This window comes from Diabrotica virgifera, chromosome 1 (assembly GCF_917563875.1).
Source record: "Diabrotica virgifera virgifera chromosome 1, PGI_DIABVI_V3a".
Lineage (NCBI taxonomy): Eukaryota > Metazoa > Arthropoda > Insecta > Coleoptera > Chrysomelidae > Diabrotica > Diabrotica virgifera.
Window position 1 is genome coordinate 203,814,240 of NC_065443.1, and position 23,614 is coordinate 203,837,853.

Here is a 23,614-nt window from a genome sequence, read left to right on the forward strand (position 1 = left end):
ATTTATGATAAACATCCAGCAGGCAGCGTGGAACAACACACCTATAATCCAAAGAAAAACAGTAGGAAACAATTACCCCAAAGAAATTAGAGACTTGATACAGGAAAAAAGAAAGGCTCGGAAGATATGGCAAAGAACTCGAATTAAAGAAAATAAAAATAAGCTTAATAGGCTCACACAACAGCTGCAAAGGGAAATCTCGAAAATTAAAAACGAATCAATCAATAAGTACCTGAGAGAACTAACTGATGATGAATGCACCGATTACTCCCTTTGGAAGGCAGCCAAAAAGATAAATAAGCCAGTTCAGCATGTACCTCCTCTACGAAAAGAAAACAGAACATGGGCAAGAAATCCCAAAGAGAAAGTGGATGCGTTCGCTGATTATTTAGAAAACATATTTCAGCCAAACCCTGGGGAAACTCATGTAGACGATGAACCAGTAGCTTTTGATTCTGTTAACATACAACTGACTACTACAAAAGAAGTTCAAAAATTAATCAAAAACATCAATACAAAAAAAGCGCCTGGGTTTGACCTGATCAATGGTGAGATACTAAAAAAATTACCTAGAAAAGCCATAGTAAAGCTTACTACACTAATAAATGCATCCTTTAGGCTTAGATATGTTCCCATCCTTTGGAAAACTGCAGAGGTTATAATGATACCAAAAGTAGGACAAGATAACCATGAATTAACATCATACAGGCCAATCTCCTTACTATCCATAATCTCAAAGGTGTTTGAAAAATTACTACTACGAAGAATGAACCATATAATTGAACAAAAAAATATTATTCCAACTCATCAATTTGGATTTCGTGATAAACACTCCACAATTGACCAGATCCATCGAATAGTAACTGAAATAGAAAAAGCACTGGAAGGGGACAAAATTTGTTCGGCAGTATTCCTGGATATCGCAAAAGCATTTGACAAAGTATGGCACGACGGTCTGTTAATGAAGCTAAAGAAAATATTTCCTATGCAACTCGTTGAAATATTGAAGTCATACCTACACCAGCGAACATTTAGAGTTAAAATGGAAAACGAGTACTCTGAGTTAAAGCAAATAAATGCAGGGGTTCCACAAGGTAGCGTTCTTGGACCAATACTATACCTTTTGTACACATCTGACATTCCGGAGAGGGAAAACATCCAACTGGCCACATTTGCTGATGATACAGCAGTCATGACAATAGGAGCAACTATAGAGGAATCTACGATTAACTTACAAAATGCAATTAATGGCATAGAAGGCTGGTCCAAAAAATGGCGTATAAAGTTTAATGAACAGAAGTCAGTTCATATTAACTTCACTAACAAGAAAATCAATAATCTTCCAATTATCCTAAACAACAACGTTGTTCCTAATAAAAAAACAGCGAAATACCTGGGTTTAAATCTCGACGTCAAACTAAAATGGAAGGAGCACGTTAAAAAGAAAACTGAACAGATGAAGATAAAGTACAAAAATATGTATTGGCTAATAGGTAGGTACTCTCAACTTTCCATCCAGAACAAAGTACTAATTTACAAACAGATATTGAAACCGGTGTGGACATATGGCCTACAATTATGGGGCTGTACCAAAAAAAGTAATTACCGAAATTTAGAAACGCTCCAGAACCGAATATTAAGGAATATTTTATGTGCTCCTTGGTATGTTCGGAACGACGATTTGCGTAGAGATCTTAAAATCGAATCTATTCCAAATGAAATCAAGAAAGTCGCCAGGAGACATGAAGACAGGCTCCATAAGCATCCCAACCATGAAGCACTTCAGCTTCTTGTCAACGAACCCCAGATGCGAAGGCTCAAGAGGACTAAACCGTTCGAGCTCGTGTAATGTGTGAAGTTGTGCCGGGCTTAGTTAGTGTTGTGCATTGTATTGTAGCCACAACAAATACGTGAGCAATTAGTGAAAAGCAGAGTCAGTGCTGTGCTGTGTAGCCACAACAAAGAAGTGGACATTTCATGTAAAAAAAAGCTAGGATGGACCAGGTGACATCTAGTTTACAAACATTTTTTAGGGAAATTAGGTTAAAGAAAAAATACTGATTAATCTTGTAGATTAGGTGTATTTATATTGTTTAAATAATAAAAAAAAAAAAAAATGACAACAAAAGCTTTTTTAACAGCTCCACTTTCCCGGCATTTTTTTAACAAAATAAAAATTCTAAGGGCCTTGGGGCCCGGTTAGTTACTTTTTAAACCGGCCCAAATTTGGTATATTAATATATAAATACTAGTTCCAACTTTTAGCAACTAGCCTTGTACAAGAATTAAAAAAAATCGACCAAAAAACATATTTAACGGCCCGGTTATTTATTTTTTAAGCCGGCCCAAATTTGGTATAGGATTATATAAATACTAGTTCCAACTTTTGGCAACTAGCCGTGTAGCAAAATTTAAAAAACAATTTTTCGGCCCGGCCTAATTATTAAGTCAATAACTATGACAATCACAATAATAGATTTCGTATAAATTTTCAACTTCCACGCCAAATTATGATTCATAAATCGTAAAAAAATTACTTATCAAAATCTATAATTACTATTACTTAGAATACCTGTGGACTAGTAGAAGACAAGACGGTGGTTGCTGAAGGATTTACGATAGGAGGTGATACTGACGTAGTAGGCGTTGCAGGCAGTGTCGTAGGCGTCGAAGGTGTCGACGGCGGTTCGTCCTTAGGCTGCAATTCCTGTCCAGTCTTGTGGTCAACTTTGTGCCTTCTTCTCGTATGTTTTAACCAATTAGGATAATTCGTAAAAGTGCGTTCGCAGTACTTGCATTTATACGGGCGTTCTCCGGTGTGTATGTTATAATGTTGCTAAAAAAAATTATATATTAATATGTACTTTGGATTTTCAATTATGAATCAATACTACACTGCGCGTCAGAGAAAACGAGCAGCCCAAAAAATGGGTCATTTTTGACGTCTCGAATTTCCTAAACCACTTGTCCGATTTAAGCGATTTTTTTAATATGTTGTCATATTACCCGTATGCACGCCAATGGTGAATATAAATTTTTTAAAAGACTAAGTTTTCAATCTACTAGCACATAAAACAACACCAAAAAATGTTCCACATCCTACCAGACTAAAAACAATGGGAACCTTCTCTGGTAACACCTCCGAGGCTTCTACAATTTGCAAGCCATAACGGATGCTGAAACTAAGGAAGATGAGGGAATTTTACAATTTATAATTCACGTCCCATCTGCTCAGCGCGGTAAAGTTCCAACTAGAATGGTTCCCTGCGTACTCCAATCAGAGTAAACATGTAAATCAAAAATGAATAACCTAACTAATAACTAACTAATAATGAAACATATTAATTGGTGTTATTTTATGTGCTATTAGATTGAAAACTTAGTATTATGATATAGTTTTCAATCCTAATAGCATTATTATTAATATTTAAAAATATTAAAATATTACTAAAAGATTTTTAAATTGAAAACTTATTGGTCCATGTTCTTGGTAACACCTCCATGGCTTCTAAAATTTGCAAGCCAGATGAATGCTGAAGCGAAGAAGACAAGAGGGAATTAAAAAAACTTACAATTCACGACCCCGTCTGTTCAGCTGGTAAATTCCAACAGAAAATGGACCTAAGTTACTCAAAGAAGTAACGACCAATATAAAAATAAAATAAAAATTCCATTTTTATTCAGTTGCAATGCGAAGGAAAAACAATCATATTTTTCACTTAAAATACGGAGAGCAGTCCAGCCCTCTGAATCGACGATTTTCTACTCTTGTTGGAGTCTCATCGGAGAGAGCGTAGGCCTGCTTCTCCATACCTCAAGTGATCAATACCAAGAGTTTATCCCCCACACCGCAACTGAAGTGAATGGAGTAGGTGACTAGCGTCATCTGGCAATTGAAAGATGAAATAGTTTTCAATCCTAATAGCATTATTATTAATATTTAAAAATATTAAAATATTACTAAAAGATTTTTAAATTGAAAACTTATTGGTCCATTTTCTTGGTAACACCTCCATGGCTTCTAAAATTTGCAAGCCAGATGGATGCTGAAGCGAAGAAGACAAGATGGAATTCAAAAAACGTCGAAATTCGAAAATCGTCGATTCAGAGGGCTGGCTGGACTGCTCTCCGTATTTTAAGTGAAAAATAGGATTGTTTTGCATTCGCATTGCAACTGAATAAATATGGAATTTTTATTTTATTTTTATATTGGTCGTTACTTCTTTGAGTAACTTAAGTCCATTTTCTGTTGGAATTTACCAGCTCAACAGACGGGGTCGTGAATTGTAAGTTTTTTGAATTCCCTCTTGTCTTCTTCGCTTCAGCATCCATCTGGCTTGCAAATTTTAGAAGCCATGGAGGTGTTACCAAGAAAATGGACCAATAAGTTTTCAATTTAAAAATCTTTTAGTAATATTTTAATATTTTTAAATATTAATAATAATGCTATTCGGATTGAAAACTATTTCATCTTTCAATTGCCAGATGACGCTAGTCACATACTCCATTCACTTCAGTTGAGGTGTGGGGGATAAACTCTTGGTATTGATCACTTGAGGTATGGAGAAGCAGGCCTATGCTCTCTCCGATGAGACTCCAACAAGAGTCGAAAATCGTCGATTCAGAGGGCTGGACTGCTCTCTGTATTTTAAGTGAAAAATAGGATTGTTTTGCCTTCGCATTGCAACTGAATAAAAATGGAATTTTTATTTTATTTTTTGAAAGCTTAGTATTTTGCCAGCAGTTGCCGCTAGGGCATCCCTGCCATTTCCTTCGTTGAAATCCGTGACTGCACGCCGGGGTTTGTCCTAGTTGGGTCAGAGAGAGCAGCATATGTACCTACTGATGAGAGACTAATAAGTTTCGAAACCGGTAGAGGTGCTTGCTGCACTGATTGAACTGGAATAATGATGCGACTGTGGTTTCGTGTTGCAACGAAATTGAAAATGGTTATTCATTTTTGATAATTTTTTTAGTTGTATGTCAAAAATTGCAGAATAAACACCTCTTAAAACCTATCAAATTTCATTTGAACATCTCAACCGGTTTTAGAGCAATAAATAAATCGTCAGTTTGTAAGAAAAAATTCAACATCTCGTATCTCGGAAACGAAGCATTTGCGAACATATGTTTATATAGCAAACGGTCATTATTTTTCCATGCAGAATTAGCCTAACCTAAAGTTTATCGTTTATTTAGAAACACCCTGTATTGATAAAGAACATGGCTAGTCGTTAAAGTCTCCAACTTTTTTATTATCGAACATAAACGAATGAATCAAAAAACATAATGTTAAGAAAACCTGAGGCTATAGTTGGGTTTTAATTTCAGTATTTTATAAAGGCTAGAATATTCCACAGGGTGTTGTGAACATTGAGAAAAAAACACAGTTTGATTGGTACACCCGGTATACAATGACAATTTACCTGTCTAGCAACAAGTCTAGCAACATTATTAGAGCGATACTGTTAAAGAATAAGGCTACAACATATTAAAGAAATCACTTAAATCGGACAATAGGAAATTCGAGACATCAAAAATGACCATTTTTTGGGGTACCCGTTTTCTCTGACGCGCAGTGTATTACAAGTGATCAAAGCTTGAACGTTGAGCGACAAGGGCAGATACACAATAACAAAATACAGGCGAAGTAAATCGCGAGTAAACAAATAGTCTGTAATTTAGTAAGCATTAAAAACGCAAATGGAAAGAACTAAGGAGGACCTATGTCCAGAAATGTCCATAATAATAGCATGCAAATATGGGGATGTTCTGTAATTAGTGACAAGGAACAGATATTTAATAGATGAGCGAATCATTTTGGAGTAACTGCTGAATAGACAAGTCGAAAACGGCGGTTTCGTTGGAAAAAATATTCCCATGAGATTTTTTTTGCATAATCACATTCGTGAGACACTCCAGAAAAAGGTTCAAAGTGGTCCCAATTTGTTTAAACATTTTTTTTAAAGAAATTGTAAAAATCAATATTTTCGACCGAACAATTTTTTTTATGTTTTTTGGACCATTTTGAACAAAAAAGGTCTCTTGTAATTTTCCTTTAAAGTTGATTGCTTTCGAGTTATAAGCAATTTAAAACTGAAAAAAAAAAACGAAAAACAGCGATTTTCAAGGCTTAATAACTCGGTTTAAAATTATTATTATGAAAGTCAGAAAGTGACTAAATCAAAGTTTAAAGCCCCCCCTACATGATCCTGAAGAAATCTGTGTCATTATTTTATTGCTAAGCTGTTATTTTTAATTATTAACAGTAGACCATGCACGTATTAGGCGGCCGTCAATGGTGAGTGAGAAAGAGGTGCCTTTCCGGCAGTCCAATGGCGAAGCTTACTCGCACTCACATTGACGGCCGCCTCAATACGATCTTACCGCGCATTGTTAATAATTAAAACTAACAGCTTAGTAGTAAATTAATGACACACATTTCTTTAAGATCATGTAGGGGGGTTTTAAACTTTGATTTAGTCACTTTCTGACTTTCATAATAATAATTTTTAACCGAGTTAAGTCTTTAATTAAATCTTGAAAATGGCCATTTTCGCGTTTTTCAAATTTTAAATTCTTTAAAAGTCGAAAACGATCTACTTCACAGAAAAATTACAAGATACCTTTTTTGTTGAAAATGGTTCAAAAAACCTAAAATAAACTTGTCCGGGACAAAAACATTGATTTTTGCCATTTGTTTAAAAAAATTGTTTAAACAATAAATTGGGACCACTTTTCGCGTGGGCGACTTCTTGAACCTTATTCTGGGGTGTCTCACGAATGTGATTATGGAAAAAAATCTCATGAGAATATTTTTTTCCAACGAAGCCGCCGTTTTCGCCTCGTCTAGAATGGCAATCATGAATATGGGATGAGGCCCCCCCATGAATATGTGATTCAAATGGATGAAAATGATCGGCAACCACTATCTACTAAATAATAAATTAGGGAAGCCATTTTAAAACTGAAAAATAACATTCCTTTTTCCCAAATCCTAACAAAATAAGTCCCCTGTTCGGATAATCTCCCTTCCTACCGAACTTTTTAAAAACAGCGGCGTTTTGAAACACATGCATAAATAATAACTGAAATCTAGCAACAAAAAGAAACACCTGCAGATTGGAAATTAGGCATAATTGTGTACACTTCACAAAAAAGGAGATATGATGGTGTGTGATTTTTTCATTTATAGATTCTGGCCGATAGAAAGCTACAGAAATAAAAATTAAAGTGATAATTTTTGATAATATCCCGTCGTCAATCATTACGCCAGATGCCCTTCGTTACTATGCAAAAATGAACATTTAGTGACATTAATGACAATTAATGTTTTACAAAAGTTTTACTCTCTGTCACAGAGAACATCAAGAAACACATTTAGCAAATATTCAGGCGAAGATATCAACAAAATATTAGTTAAAATTATTTAAAAACACACTTTTATTCATGAAATAATTTCAGCAAATTACCCTCGATCCCTAATGGAGAAATCTGACGACTAGGTCGAAGCGCGTGTTGATACGAGCTTCAGGTATTTAAAAATTTAGACGTCGGCAAAAAGAGATAATAATATATATAATAGTGAGAACGACAGAGAGCACAGTACAACTCCACATGGCTGTAAAATTAGTAATATTTACTTTGTGATAAGATGGGTCAGACACATGGTTGGACATCCTACCTTCAAGAATATTTATTACACCGCGCCAGTGGGGCCGTTAAAAATAGTAGTAGTTGGTTAATTCACACAATGATAAAAATTAAACCCAACGTAATTAGACCACAAAATTACGACGACACTGATGTATTCCCTGGTTTGCCCAGCTGAAAGGGTTTTTGAAATGTATACCTGTACCACCAACCCATGTCACTCAACGCTCACGTAGGGTTGAATCGCGTCTTCAGTTTTTATCTTTTTCTGTTACATTTTTTTATTTCACTCAGAATGTCGCTTCACGCGCTTCGACCTAGTCGTAAGATTTCTCCATAAAATTATTATCGACTTGTGTCCCTCGTGCCACTTTGACATAATTTCACTCCCCTTGGGGCCGTGAAATTAAAACTGTTAAAGTGTCACTCGCGAAACAAATCAATAATTTTAGAGCTCTCGTGCAATTACTACTGATAATTTATAGATGCGTCACACTACTGTACAGGATTATCATCATCCAAAATAAGAGCAAGACATATTCGTTTAATTTTTAAATTTCCTACAAAACAAACATCACGTTTGTTTTTAAATAATTGAGGTGACACCGATTACTTAACACAAGTGCACCAGTTTTCAATAACGCTTCGTCAGCGGTTCAATATTATTCTTAATTCACGGTCAAGCCGTAGTCTGCATTAAAAACATCAACACTTTCCGAGTTTATTTATAGTTACAGCAAAGCATTGTAGATCATTCTATTTCATTAGTTTATCAATTATCATTCGTGATTCAGATACATTATTGGACAGCTAGACTTCAAACGCACCAACTAGTTACTGTGGTATTTAGAGTTGGTAAATAAATAAGTATTCAGTAAAAGTGTTTACTTCATCAACCCCTATCATAGGGGGTAACTACCCCGGCTAACCTAGGATGGTCCTGAGGATGGAGTACCACCATACTACTCAATACAGCATATAAAGTACTGTACAACGTATTGTGCAAAATAATGCCTACACCGAACTTCCCTATACCTAACGACTACAATAACCTCAGGATCATATCGAATCTATACTACAAGCAGCGAGCAAAAGTACATGTTAACGAACACCTGTCAAAAGAAATTGAAATTAGACGTGGGATGAGGCAGGGATGCGTATTATCGCCAATTATTTTTAATGCCTACTCGGAAGAGATCCTAAAAAAGGAGGATCTTGATGGCGAAACAGATGGAATAAAGGTAAATGGATTGCCCATAATACGCAATTTTTCTTTTCCTAGTTCATCTAGGTAACCTTTTCGTCTAGTTCAATACAAGATTTTTAACGATTAACTCTTTCCATGTATTTTGAATTAATATCTTAAATTACTTACCTTCAATTTTGTGCTACTCAAAAATCCCTTGTTGCAATATCCACATACAAAGGGTCTAGCTGCCGCATGGACTAGGCTGTGCACCTTCAAACACCTCTCAGTCTTATACATTTTTTGGCAAACTTCACATTTGAACGGTCTGACCTCGCTGTGGAAGCTGTAGTGGCGAACCAAATGAGATTTTTCAGCAAATCTAAAACGCAAAAAGGATAGTTACTAAAAAATATAAAAATGTTATAACGGCAAAAACATCTTTTTACATTTCAAATTCCAGCCCGGAAATGGTTTTCGAAAAAACTTATGAAATATTAGTCCAGAAAGCCACTGCGCATCCGCTAGGAAAAATATTCTAATTCGGATTTTTTGCACAATCTTACTCAAAAAGGACTCCTTTTAACAAATTTGCATGTTGCCAGGACCAAAAGGTGGTCAAAAATTTTTTAAACGTTTTTTTTTTGTTTTTTTCCTAAAATATTTTTTTTTTGCATGGAAAGAAGTTTTTTTAGGTTTTTTGGATCATTCCAAACAGAAAAGGTCTTTAGTGACTTTTCTCTAAAAATGATAGTTTTTGACATATAAGCGATTAAAAATTGAAAAATTGCGAAATCGGCCATTTTTAACCCTCAAAAACTATGTGAAAAACTGAAAATTTGAATGTTGCCAAGGCAGGTAGATATTCTTTAAACACCGATTGATGAAATCCTGAAGAGTTTTTTGCAATACAGTATTCAAAACTCCTTTGTTTTTTAATTGCTAATCAAGCGTGCGCGACACTATTTTCCACCGACAGTATGGTGCAAATGAAAGGAATAAATTCGCTATTTCGTAAACCGGCGACTTTAAGGAAAAATCCCGAAACAAGTCGATTTTTATTTTTAAGTTATGATATTGTGGCATATATGGTATACTAGTGACGTCATCCATCTGGACGTGATGACGTAATCGATGATTTTTTTAAAATGAGAATAGGGGTCGTGTGCTAGCTCATTTGAAAGGTTCTTCAATTCTCTATTCAGTAATATAAACATATACATAATTATTTATACAGGGTGTCCAATTTTTTTTTATTAAATTAAATTATTTGACAAAAAAAGAAGTAAGGACACCCTGTATAAATAATTATGTAAATGTTTACATTACTGAATAGAGAATTGAAGAACATTTCAAATGAGGTACCACACGACCCCTATTCTCATTTAAAAAATAATCGATTACGTCATCACGCCCAGACCGATGACGTCACTAGTATACCATATATGCCACAACATCATAACTTAAAAATAAAAATCGACCTGTTTCGGGGTTTTTCCTTAAAGTCGCCGGTTTACGAAATAACGAATTTATTCCTTTCATTTGCACCATACTGTCTGTGGAAAATAGTGTCGCGCACGCTTGATTAGCAATTAAAAAACAAAGGAGTTTTGAAAATTGTATTGCAAAAAACTCTTCGGGATTTCATCAATCGATGTTTAAAGAATATCTACCTACCTTGGCAACATTCAAATTTTCAGTTTTTCACATAGTTTTTAAAAATGGCCGATTTCGCAATTTTTCAATTTTTAATCGCTTATATGTCAAAACTATCATTTTTAGAGAAAAGTCACTAAAGACCTTTTCTGTTTGGAATGATCCAAAAAACCTAAAAAAAACTTTTTTCCATGCAAAAAAATTATTTTAGGAAAAAAACAAAAAAAAAACGTTTAAAAAATTTTTGACCACCTTTTGGTCCTGGCAACATGCAGATTTGTTAAAAGGAGTCCTTTTTGAGTAAGATTGTGCAAAAAAGCCGTATTAGAATATTTTTCCTAGCGGATGCGCAGTGGCTTTCTGGACTATATATAAAACGGTATGATCTGTAAATATTATGTTTTTATCTGTAAATACTTAACAAGTTGAGTATAACATTATTTTTATATTTGATAAAATTTTTCTGAGAATGATTTCCGCACAGGAATTCGAAACATTAAGAACATGTAATTTTGATTACAATTATTTTGGGTTATTACTAAATATGTTGGAAATATTATATCTCACTTTCTTAGAGGTAGGACTAAAGATTATCATGAACAAGACTAAAATAATGACTAATCTGGTGCTAAATCGTAATATTGATGTTGATGGAAGGGATATTGAACAGATTGCATCGTACATGAAATTCGGCTGGGCAGAGATAACCAAAAACCTCAGCTCCCTCGTCGCATAGGATTAGCCTGGGCAGCGTTTGGTACATTAAATCGGACTAAATAATCAGATTAAATACAATCGGACTTACCCATATGCCTCAAAAGGAAACTCTTTGGCCAGTGTGTACCTGTGCTCTTACAAAAAAGATACTTGTGCTCTTAACACTTACAAAAAAGATAGTGAACAAGCTAACCACAAAAGTCCTAACCAACAAAATCAATAAACTAACAACTTTATCAGATGGACAACAAGGATTCAGATTCGGAAGATCTTGAGTAGACGCCGTATTTGTACTGAGACAAATCACAGAAAAGGCCATTGAGTACAATAAACCAGCATATCTTTGTTTTATAGACCTGACAAAGGCTTTCCATCGCATCCAAGTCGAAGACGTCTTACATTTACTGTATAGAAGAAACATACCAATCAATATTACACAAACCATCGAAAACATCTACTTTCATAATCGAATACAGACAAAGATAAATGGAAAACTAACGCAGTTTATACCAGTACAAAGCGGAGTCAGACAAGGTGACTCGTTAAGCCCACTACTCTTTAATATAATAATGGACGAAATAATAGAAGCAGTACGTAAAGGTAATGGTTACAGAATGGAGAACAATGGAGACGACGTCGCATTAATCGCCGAGACAGAAGACGATCTCTAAAGATTAGCACACATCTTCAATACAACAGCCAAGAAATACAATATGATAATATGAGCATAAAAAACCAAATGTATGACAACATCTAAATACCCACTACGATGTAAAATTGAATTTGATGGGAAAGTAATAAAGTAGGAAGCAAGGTTTAGATATCTGGGAATAGATATAACCAGTTACGGAGATGTTGAAGAGGAAGTACAACAACAAAGCTTAAAAGCAAGTAAAGCGGCGAGATCTCTTAATGACACAATCTGGAAGAACAAGCACCTAAGACAAGACACAAAAGCAAGAATCTATAAAGCAGCAATTAGACCTATATTGATATACACGGCGGAGGCAAGACCTGACACATCTAAAACGAGACGACTACTAAAAACAACGGAAACGAAAATACTCTGACAAATATCAGGAAAAGTCTGTCGGATCGGGAAAGAAGCGAAAACACAAGAAGATCACGTACTGTAGAAGACATAAATGGATGGATAACAAAACGGAAACAGGAGTGGAACGAACACATTAGTAGAATGTCAGAGAATAGGACAGTGCGAATAGCACGAGATAAGTCACAAAATGGACGAAGAAGTATTGGCAGACCAAGAAAAAGATGGTGCGATAACTTAAACAATTTAGGAGGCTAATATTGAAGAAGAAACAGGCTTTAAAGCCTACATACAAGAAGAAAGAAGAACAACAAGAAGAAGTGGAGGCCACGACAAAAAGCACTACGGAGCAGAGGAAGCCCACCAACTAGATGAACAGACGACCTGAAGCGTGTTATCAGTAACTGGATGCAAGCCGCACAAGACGTGGACAGATGGAAAGAGCTGAGGGAGGCCTATGTCCAGTAGTGGACACATACGGTTGATGATGATGATGATGATTACTAAATATTATAAAATATAAAGTTCTACATAGAAAAAAAAGTTTAGATATAAAACTTACGTTTTTCCGCATTTATTACAAATATGAGGTTTATCTCCTGTGTGTTGCTTTACGTGTTGCTGCATATTGACTTTTTGTGTAAAAGTTTTTCCGCAGACATCACACATAAATCGTCTACCGAGTCTGTGGACGTTCATATGCGATGTTAAACCCCCTCTGGTGTGTAATCTAAACAGAAAAAGTATATTAATTATTAAAATACATTCAACATATATATGGGCTGCAATGACCGTATATACAGTATAGAAAAGAATTTAACGTAGATATGCACTTTCAGTGTGAGCAACAGAGAGAAGCGTATTTAAAACGATATAGAAGATAATATAAGAAGGCAGGGTCACAAAACCAGTTAGATTCGTAGGTATTTTACGAATTGCAGCATACCGTATATGTATTATATTTGTTTTATCTATTTTGATAATCTATCTATCTATAAGCGAGGTTCCTACAGCCTCTGCCGCTTCTCGCATTCGACCGCCATCGTTTTCTGTCCATCCATTTGTCTTGTTTGAGGGCTCTACCTCTCATGAGGTGCCGTACATTTTCTTCCCAGGCAACTGAAGGCCTTCCCCTTCTTCTTCTTTGGTGTGGTATGTAAATTAAAGCTTCCTTTGGCAATCTATATCCATTCATTTGTTTCACGTGAATATACCACACTAGTTGTCTCGTTTCAATTCTATCTACACTGGAATATACAGTATTTGTCCTCCTTCTAATATCTTCATTCCTGATGTGATCTTTTTTGGATATACCACACGCTCTCCTTAGATAATCCATTTCTACTACTTCTATTCTTTTTCTATATTTTTTCGTGATCTGCCAAACTTCTGCCCCATAAGTCATAATAGGCTCTACCAAGGCATAATACATTGTCAATTTCGTTTTTTGTCTTATATCTTTAGACCATAGTAGAGAGCCTGAGAGCTTAGAATGTTTACTACCTGATCATCTGCGAAAAACAAAGTTGTTAGACATTTACCACCGCCTATGTCTATTTCCATTCCGGATACTTGTTTCCTCCACTGCTCTAGCGATGATTGAATATATATTTTAAATAAGGTCGGAGACAGACAACAACCTTGTTTAAGCCCCTTTGTTATTGGAAATGATTCGGATATAAAGATTCCTTCTTTAACGACACTTCTTGCATTTTTGTATATATTTGCGATAGCATTCACATACTTCTCTACTGAGACCTACTTTCGTCAATGTTTGGTGGGTAGATAGATTCCTTTGTTTGTTTTGATAATCCGTATAGTCCATGTGGTGAGACCGCTCCCGTCTGGAAAAATTTCTGATTCGGTTTCTTTGTGGATTCCTATTCAAAAATGTCCCCTTTAAACAAATCTGAAGGGTGCCGGGCGGAATTTTTGGGCAGAAATTGTTTAAACAATTTTTTTTAACAAATACAAAAAATCACGTTTTTTTGCTCCGGAACATATATTTTTAAGTTTTGTCGGTCATTCTGAACAAGAAAGGTATCTTGTAGATTTTCTCAAAAATTGATAGTTTTCGAGTTATAGGCGATTTAAAATCTGAAAAATGCAAAAATACGCATTTTCGAGGCTTAAAAACTCATATTCAAGTTAGTATTTTTGAAGTTGCCAGATACTTAAATTGAAGACTAAATATTCAGCTTCCAGATTTTGAAGAGTGATCGCGTGTAACTTTAATTTATACCGTTGTTTTTTAATTGTTAAATATGCGTGTTTATCCGATTTTTTTGCCGGTGCGGAGCGCTCAGTTTCAAAAATCTCCTATTTCCCTCCGAAAAATATTTTTTCTAGATTCTTTGGGACATTCTAAATAAAATAAGTTTCTTGACATTTTTCTCAAAAGTTAATAGTTTTAAAGTTATAAGCGATTTAAAATCCGAAAATGCGTTTTTTTTGTCATTTTTCGGATTTTAAATCGCTTATAACTTAAAAACTATTAACTTTTGAGAAAAATGTCAAGAAACTTATTTTATTTAGAATGTACCAAAGAATCTAGGAAAAATTCTTTTCGGAGGAAAATAGGAGATTTTTGAAATGGAGTGCGCCGCACCGGCAAAAAAATCGGATAAACACGCATATCGGTATCTGGCAACCTCAAAAATACTAATTTAAATATGAGTTTTTAAGCCTCGAAAATGCGTATTTTCGCATTTTTCAGATTTTCAATCGCCTATAACTCCAAAACTATCAATTTCTAAGAAAAATTACAGGATACCTTTCTTGTTTAGATTGACCCAAAAAATCTAAAAATATATGTTCCAGACCAAAGAAACATGATCTTTTGTATTTGTTTAAAAAATTGTTTAAACAATTTCTGCCCAAAAATTCCGTCCGGCACCCTTCAGATTTGTTTAAAGGGGACATTTTTGAAAAGGAATCCACAAAGAAATCGAATCAGAAATTTTTTTCAGACGGGAGCGGTCTCACCACATGGACTAGTATGGTAAAGATAGTTTCCAAAGTTATGCATCACCTAAAATTATTTATGCTTATTTTCATAGTTGATTTGTTCATATACAGATTAACGGATTACGCTATTTTTTATTATTTTAGATTTTCTTTGGTATTTACATAATTGTGCAAATGTTTACTCATACTTCTTTTTTGTACTTATACCGGGCGAAAGAAAAGAAATGTTTTTCTTATGTTAAGTTTGAGACACCCTGTAGGGAGAAAAAGGTACAAGTATGAGTATATATCGAAATCGTATTATAGTCTTATGTTTTGTGAACATTTTGTTTTTTTAACGTTCCTGATATCTTTATAAACAAAGAAAATATACGGTTTTATTCTTTAGTATGTTTTAACTGAAACATATGATTATTGATTGAGACAACCTGTAGGGAGCAAATGGTGTAAATGTGGGTATACATTATCGAAATTACATATTGTAGTCTCATAGTGTGAACATTTTATTTTTTTAGATTCTCTGATATATTCAATAACAAAGAAACTAGAAAGTTTTACTCTTTAATATGTGTTTTTACTGACAACAACAACAACTGGCCTCCCTGATAAGACCATGTCTTAAAAATGATTTCCTATATATAGTGCGAAAGGAACAAAGTGTTCAAAGAAAGAAAATCTGTGCAATCTACCTCTTGCGGTTTAAAGAGCCTCCACGTAGACACCAAATTCGTGCTTACTCTCCAGAAAATTCTACCCCAAAACATCACGGAGCCTCCATTAAACAATCTTGTCTCTCTTATGTTGCGTTGTGCATACCGCTCCCTTGGTCGACAAATAACTCTTAAGGTTTCGACCAGAATTATTAACGTTATGTGACTTTTTGTAAAGTTTTGTTAACTGTTTTTTTAATGTTAATTTACTTTTGTTTCAGTGAAAACACGTCATGTTAAAGAATAAAACCGTCTCTTTTCTTTGTTTCTAAAGATATCCAGGACATTCAAAAATCAAAATGTTCAGAAAACATAAGACTACAATACCATTTTGATGTACAGTGGAACCTCGATAAGTCGGATTAAACGGGACCGCGGCCGGTCCGGGTTAGCCGGAGAATATGGTAAAAATTAATAAAATACAGTATACTTACAGATAAACTCCATTATCATTGCAAAAACATGAAATACATATGCACAGTACATCTAAATTACGTGCAGTTATATACAGTATTGTTTATTTCTTGGTAAAAAACTCAAAGTGAAAAAATGTTTGTTTTGTCTGATGAAAATCGGTCCGAGTTAGCCGGACTTCCGGGTTATCGGAGGCCGACTTATCGGGGTTCCACTTCATACTTATATCTTGTCCACTGTACAGGGTGTCTCATACTTAACATAAAAAACAGTTGTTCTTTTCTTCCACACGGTATAAGTTCAAAAAAGAAATTTGAGTAAACCTTTGAACAGCTGTGTAAATACCAAAAAAAAATCTAAAATAATAAAAAAATAGCGGAATCCGTTAATCTGTTCATTAAAAAATCAACTATGAAAACGAACATAATTTTAGGTGATGCATAACTTTTGAAACTATGTGTATATATTTTTATGGGAAATAAGCCACAATTAAATTGAAAAAAATAAGTTTATTAACGTTTCGACGCCCAAATCGGGAGTCGTTGTCAAAATACAAAATATTTAGTAGTATTTTGTATTTTGACAACGACACCCGATTTGGGCGTCGAAACGTTAATAAAATTATTTTTTTTTCAATTTAATTGTGGCTTATTTCCCATAAAAATAGTCAATCATAAAAATGCCACAAGAAAATAGCTTCAGAACAACATATGTGTATATACTTACACTTTTCCACATTCCACACAAGGATAATCCTCCTTCGTTTCAGTCTTGTGTTTCTTGAGGTGTATCTTCAACCCTGGTTTAGTAACAAATGTCTTACCGCATTCTTCGCAATTGTATGGTTTGACTTTGGTATGCTTCGCTAATATGTGCACATGTAACATACTTTGTAGGCTAAATCCTTTTGGGCAATATTGGCATCTAAAAGTGGAGAATAATGGTCAAAGGCTTAAAAGAGGAATATTTTAATGAAAATTGTGCACTTACTTATAGCGGCCTTCAGTTATGTGTCTATAACAATGTGAGCGAAACGTAGAGTATTTCTCAGCAGATTTGTTGCAAAACGTACACGTATACACAGGAATTAGATTATAATTACTAATATAATGTTTATCGAACTCTGTTTTGAAGGGGAAGACCTGTTCACACATATTGCATTTGACACCCCAATGTGCTCTCCACTCTTCTTTGACGTTCACGATCATCTCATCATCAATTGCTTCTCCGTCTAAAAAGTTTTAATATATGAGTATTACTAAAATAACATCAATAGTATTTATAATGTTATATTCAAATTGAGTAAACATTTTAACTGAAGATTAATTTTTCGTGGACAGATTTTTCTAATAATAATAATTATTAAAAATGAAAAAAAAAATAAAAATAAAAATTCAATCTGTCATTACCAAAATATAACACTCATCTATAGTAAAACCAAATCAAAAGTATAATTTTCTTTCTGTGTCCCGTTCATGTTCCTTTCTCATTAACTTCCTCACAGATATTTCATACCCCCCAGCCCCTACTGTCAGCATCTTACGACGGTTTTGGTTTTTGGATCCGGGCAGCCTGCGAAGTCTTCAGGAATTAGTCGCCTAAGTTTGAGCTTGTTTCTTAGTAATACATCCCCCTAGATTATTTAAAAAAATCATCACTTGGGGGTTTTTGGGGTCTCTGAAGACGAATATGACATCGGAAGTGATCTCCGGAGTACCTGGTGCCCAGGGTACCTTCTGTTTACCTCGTCTTATGGAGTTTTCGGCAAATTCATTAAAAAAATTGGTCAAAAATCTATTTTTTGGGGTCGCTGAAGAAGAATATGACATCGGAAGTGATCTCTGGAGTACCTGGTGCCCACGGTACCTACTGTTTACCTCATCTTCTGAAGTTTTCGATAATTTTGATAAACAATTAGTCAAAACTTGATACGTGGGGGTTTTGCTCGCTGAGAACGTATTTAATATCGAAAACGATCTTCGAAGCAACCTCTACGTCATAGAGTTTCATTTTATATCCTTAAAAAATAACACATTTTTTTTTAATTTGGCGCATCAAATTCTGTTGGTAGCGTTGATGAATCTTTATAAAATCGATGGTACCACACGTATGAAAAGAAAGAGAAAATATAGAAAGTCTTCTTCTTCTTTTACTTTTGTGAGATCTTTCGATCTGTTTAATTCTGAAGCTGCCTCTGGTTAATTTCCTGGGAGGTAGATTGGGGACATCCATAAACTACGTCGTTGAGAAGAGGGAGGGGGGGCTTGCTTATTTCGACGAAATACGACAGAGGGTATGAGTGCACATTAGACGTCGTTTAATATATTGGTCTATTTAAATTTGTCGCTATTGCCTCTATAAATATAATTTTTTACTAGCTTTTACCAGCATTAAAGTATCAGATATTCATATAAAAACGTACATATAGTCTTTGAAATGAAATTGAAAATAAAACAAAACGTTTACGAATAAATACACCTTTGTTAAAATTAAAAAGAATTCTCTTATATATACTTTTATCGCATACATTTCGTTTTTATCAGTCACAGCCTTAAAATAATATTAGGTAGCACTTTTGTACAGGACAACAAACAATAAGACATTGTTTTTTGGGTTTAAACAAGCGCTTCTATATATACAGAACAACGTCTGGAAGCAAACAATATTAAATTGTTAGTTCATTTATGTGCTGCATAATGTGTGTGAAAAAATAGTTCTGAAAGAATGAATGGAAATAAAATATTGTGTTCTATTTAGTTAGTAAGTCATATTTATACTTAGAGAAGACTTATACGCAAAATCTTGGCCCAATGCTATTTAAATGCATTCATTTTTTTTCGAATACTCAGAAAACTAATTTAAATTTTTGAAAAGTTTAAACGCAATTTGAGAGATTACATTATTACCGAGAGCCAAAAGTTTCTGAAAACATCTATAATGTTTATTTTAATAAGTTACAGGGATAAAAAAAGAGAATATTTAGTCTGATTTTTAAGTTCAAATATTTCATTCAAAAGAAACCTTTTGTTTACGGACTGGGACGTTTCGCCGTCGCCGTTTCGCCGTCGCCATTTCGCCGTCGGCCGTTTCGCCAGTTCGCCGTCGGCCGCTTCGCCGTCGCCATCCCGGCATTGGTTAAGTTTACAAGAACGTGATAACATACCAACTTTTTTTATACTAAATATCGCAAGAACGTGATGCCATACCAACTTTTTTTATACTAAATTTCAGTGTTAATAAAATGCTGAAGTTGCTAGACTATTATCAGATTCCCGGAAATAAACAATATTGTGAAAAGGGATTTAAATTTCAATTGTTTTTACTCTATCAAAAATAAAAAACTTATATACAAGTAATTATCATCCCGAAATTATAAGTACGAATGCTAACAACGAAATGGCGACGGCGAAATGGCTTGACGGCGACGGCGAAATTGCTCGACGGCGACGGCGAAACTGCGACGGCGAAACTGCGACGGCGAAATTGCTCGACGGCGAAATTGCTCGACGGCGACGGCGAAATGGCGACGGCGAAACGGTGACGGCGAAATGTCCTAGACCCTTTGTTTATTCTAAGGGACTTTCAGCCCCCGGTAATAATGTAATCTTTCATTCTGCGTTTATATTTTCCAAATATATTTATTAGTTTTCTCAGGATTCGAAAAAAGAATGCATTTAAATAGCATTGGACCAAGATTTTGCGCCTACCCCCTTAATTGTTCTTGTTATGATACATTCGCAAATAAAGTTTCAAGGTTGATTAAAAAAAACAGAAATAACACTGAATTTTTTTAAATCACTGAAAGGGGGTTGTGAACTGCAATGACGACGTCGACATGGGGGGGGGTTCGTCTGTAAACGACGAATTACGACGGAGGGGGGGGGTATTAAAAAGTCCAAATTTTTTACGACGTAGTTTATGGATGCCCCCTTGCCAACTATCCCTCCATCTTTTAGGTGGGCTACCGGGGGGGGGTCTTGAACAGGGCGGGTTGTTCTTCTTCTTCTTAACTCAGGCGAGACTCGTTAGTCTCTGGCACTTGGTCATAAGACCTTTGTACCAAACCCTGTTCTTCTCCTTAAACTTTAATAAGTCCTGTGGCCTCAACGAAGGCCAACAGTTTTCTTATTGGTAGTTTTAAGATCTCTTCTGGTTCAAACCTCATTTGACCAGTGAAGTTCTGCCTTACATCACCTAGCACACTGCAATAGCATAGTATGTGTATGGCAGTTTCTTCTTCCATTTCGCACTTTCTGCACCATGGTTCATTCACCTTACCTAGTTTGTATAGGTGATTTCTTAAACGACAATGTCCAGTCACCATTTCAGTGACCGTTTTGATCTCTCTTTTATTGAGGTTCATCAAACTGTTCGAGAGTTTTTTATCAATATTCTTGATTATTTTTTTAGTCTGGATTTGCCCTTGAGTGGTTCTCCATTTATTTTGATGATTCTTTATCAGCCATTTCTGAACCTCGTTTTTCATAGCATCTTTAGTGATGCCACAGGAAGGTTCTGGGCCTTCAAAAGTTTTTCTCGAGCCTTGTTTCGCTAACATATCTGCTCGTTCGTTCCCATGCACCCCTTCATGACCCGGCACCCATATTAAAGACACTTTGTTGTCTTTTGCCAGGTTATTGAGGAGATCTTTGCAGTTTCTCACCAGTTTTGATTTGGTGAGAGGGTTCTTTACAGCCAGAATAGCCGATTGGCTATCTGTGTAAATGTTGATTCTCTTAGCTTTAGGGTCCTCATCAATTATTTCATCAATGCAGGCCACCAAAGCAAAAACTTCAGCCTGGAACACCGTTGTATGTTGACCTAGGCTGTAAGATTTATTATAGTTACATGTTTGCCCAAAGACTCCTGATCCAGTACCATGGGCAGTTTTAATCAGTGAACCATATTAAGTCTCCATTAATGTTTGGGACTTTTTGTTCTCTAGATGGTATAATTGTGTTAATCTTCTCAGTGAAGATTAGTTCTGGTGTCATCATATCTAAGTTCATCATAAAGATGTATTCCTCAAGTATAGTCAGTGGCGGATCCAGAGGGGGGGCGCGGGGGGCGCGCCCCCTACCCCCCCCTCAGTTAAAGAAAGTTATAGCCTATACCATATTTTTAAGTTTAAACGAAAAATTTGATTTGGAAAAGTCGTTAACAACACAAGTTTAATAATGTTTTGATAGTATGATGATTTTAAAAACCACCAATGATGTATATTTCTCGCGGTAAGAGGTAACGGATAGTCATGTGATGAGCGATGCAGCGGTGTAAACGGGAGTTAACCAGCCGTCTGGACGCTGACGGTGACGGACTGGCGGGTAGAGATGGAAAATACCGCTACTTTCTGGTATTAGGTGACGGCGTTCCGTGACTCAGCTGTAATAGGTGACGGTATTATATTATTTTTGTCACCTATTACCTGACAGCAGGAGACTGCTATCCCCTCCCCAGCCCTTCGGTATTATGGGTCCTGTCTGAGTATTTCAGCATTATTTATACAAATACTAAAATAATAATAAATACATTTGATATTTTATCATTAATAAAAATGTAATTTTCAATCTGCTTTCAATCAGCTTTTAATAGGTAAACTAATTTAATACCTTATTCTAACCATAAATTGTGGCCGGTAAAATTGATATTTTATAATCAATATAGTTTTATTTTTCAGTAAAAAGTATCCTTTTATAGTCTCTATACTCTTAAAAATAGTTAGGTAGTTTTAGCGTGATTGGCCGTAAAGACAGACAGGAAGAAACCACTTCATCTTAATAATAGTATAGATCAATTATAAAACTAGCTGACCAATTGTGTCACAAATAATATTTAAACAATTACCATAAAATATTTAAATTTTAGACAAAATAACATTGGAATGGTTATCAATATTCATCCTGTTTGCCCCTTTGGATTTATATGACAAGTAATATGGTAAACTTACCTTTCCGTCAAATCCAAAAATTGTTGCTTTTTGTTGTTACATGTTTCGATGGATGCCGATCATCGTCAGACACAGTATATAACACTCATTAAAGTTAAAATTAAAAACACAAACATTGAAAACATTTAAAAAACGGACGATTAAAATATTTATAATGTAAATGTAGGCCTACAATGATTAACGTACCGTACCGCGGCAAGACTGGCAGACGACTCAAGCGGCAAGACTGGGAGTCGTCTGCCAGTCTTGCCGCGGTACGGTTCGTTAATCATTATTGTAGGCCTACATTATAAATATTTTAATCGTCCGTTTTTTAAATGTTTTCAATGTTTGTGTTTTTAATTTTAACTTTAATGAGTGTTATATACTGTGTCTGACGATGATGGGCATCCACCGAAACATGTAACAACAAAAAGCAACAATTTTTGGATTTGATGGAAAGGTAAGTTTACCATATTACTTGGAATGGTTATACTGTACTTTTAACTGCATTGCAATATCATAACTACAATGTTTCTTAAAAAGGGTTTCTATTTTAGCAACAGCAGAGAGATCATTTTCTACGCTGAGGCGATTGAAAAGCTGGATGAGGACCAGAATGACCGAAGACCGCCTGACCGGACTGGCTCTCATGAATGTTCACAGGGATATAGAAGTGGACATCAATAAAATTATCGATCGGTATTCCAGCAAGAAGAATAGAAAACTGGATTTTGTAATTTAAGGGAAAACAACGTAGTTTTTGTTAAGCCAAAGTATTTTTGTTTTGTTTTATAATTTACTTCTAATGTCAGTAATTAAATCATACTAAACATAATGTTAGTTAATCATTTTGCAACCTTCTTTTATACAGTATATTAATACCTTGTGTCTTATAAAAACGTAATCTTGATATTTGAAAAATATTTTTAAATAATGAAACATAAAAAAAGTGTTTTTTGCTTGTTACATTTTTTAATAGTTCAAATGGAATGACTATAAGCCACTCTTAAAGTATTTAAGTAGGATGAGTTTCCAGTCTAAATGTACCACAGGACTACAGTGTCTACTACCAGTCACTACACGTATCATCCTAAATCATTTCTATCTGCTAGAGTAGAGAGTTGAAAATAGCTGAGTTTATTTGTCAATTTCAAGGTTATTTTTTTGTAAACGCAGTGTGAACAGAGTAAAAAAATGTGTTTTAAAACGTCAATTTTCAAAACTCAAAAAAGGGTATTCCATACCCCCCAAACCCCCCGGTATTGGGCCCATGTTGACAAGGTTACGCCCCCCCCCCCCTCAAGAAATCTCTGGATCCGCCCCTGAGTATA

General features: G+C 35.0%; 1 protein-coding gene and 1 long non-coding RNA gene across 2 annotated transcripts in view; one reads left to right on the plus strand and one right to left on the minus strand.

The window, feature by feature from the left end:
- Window positions 1-23,614, minus strand: part of LOC126881793 (zinc finger protein 300-like) — a 62,832-nt gene that overhangs the window by 23,339 nt on the left and 15,879 nt on the right. The window contains exons 3-7 of the mRNA XM_050646359.1: window positions 17,345-17,585; window positions 17,081-17,278; window positions 12,826-12,993; window positions 9,029-9,221; window positions 2,573-2,836 (exon numbers count right to left, since the gene is read on the minus strand). Coding sequence (XP_050502316.1) covers window positions 2,573-2,836; window positions 9,029-9,221; window positions 12,826-12,993; window positions 17,081-17,278; window positions 17,345-17,585 — 1,064 coding nt within the window. The remainder of the gene's footprint in view (window positions 1-2,572; window positions 2,837-9,028; window positions 9,222-12,825; window positions 12,994-17,080; window positions 17,279-17,344; window positions 17,586-23,614) is intronic.
- On the plus strand, window positions 22,570-23,118 carry LOC126881797 (uncharacterized). Its single transcript, XR_007697001.1, has 2 exons — window positions 22,570-22,743; window positions 22,841-23,118. It is a non-coding gene; the product is annotated as an uncharacterized LOC126881797 (long non-coding RNA).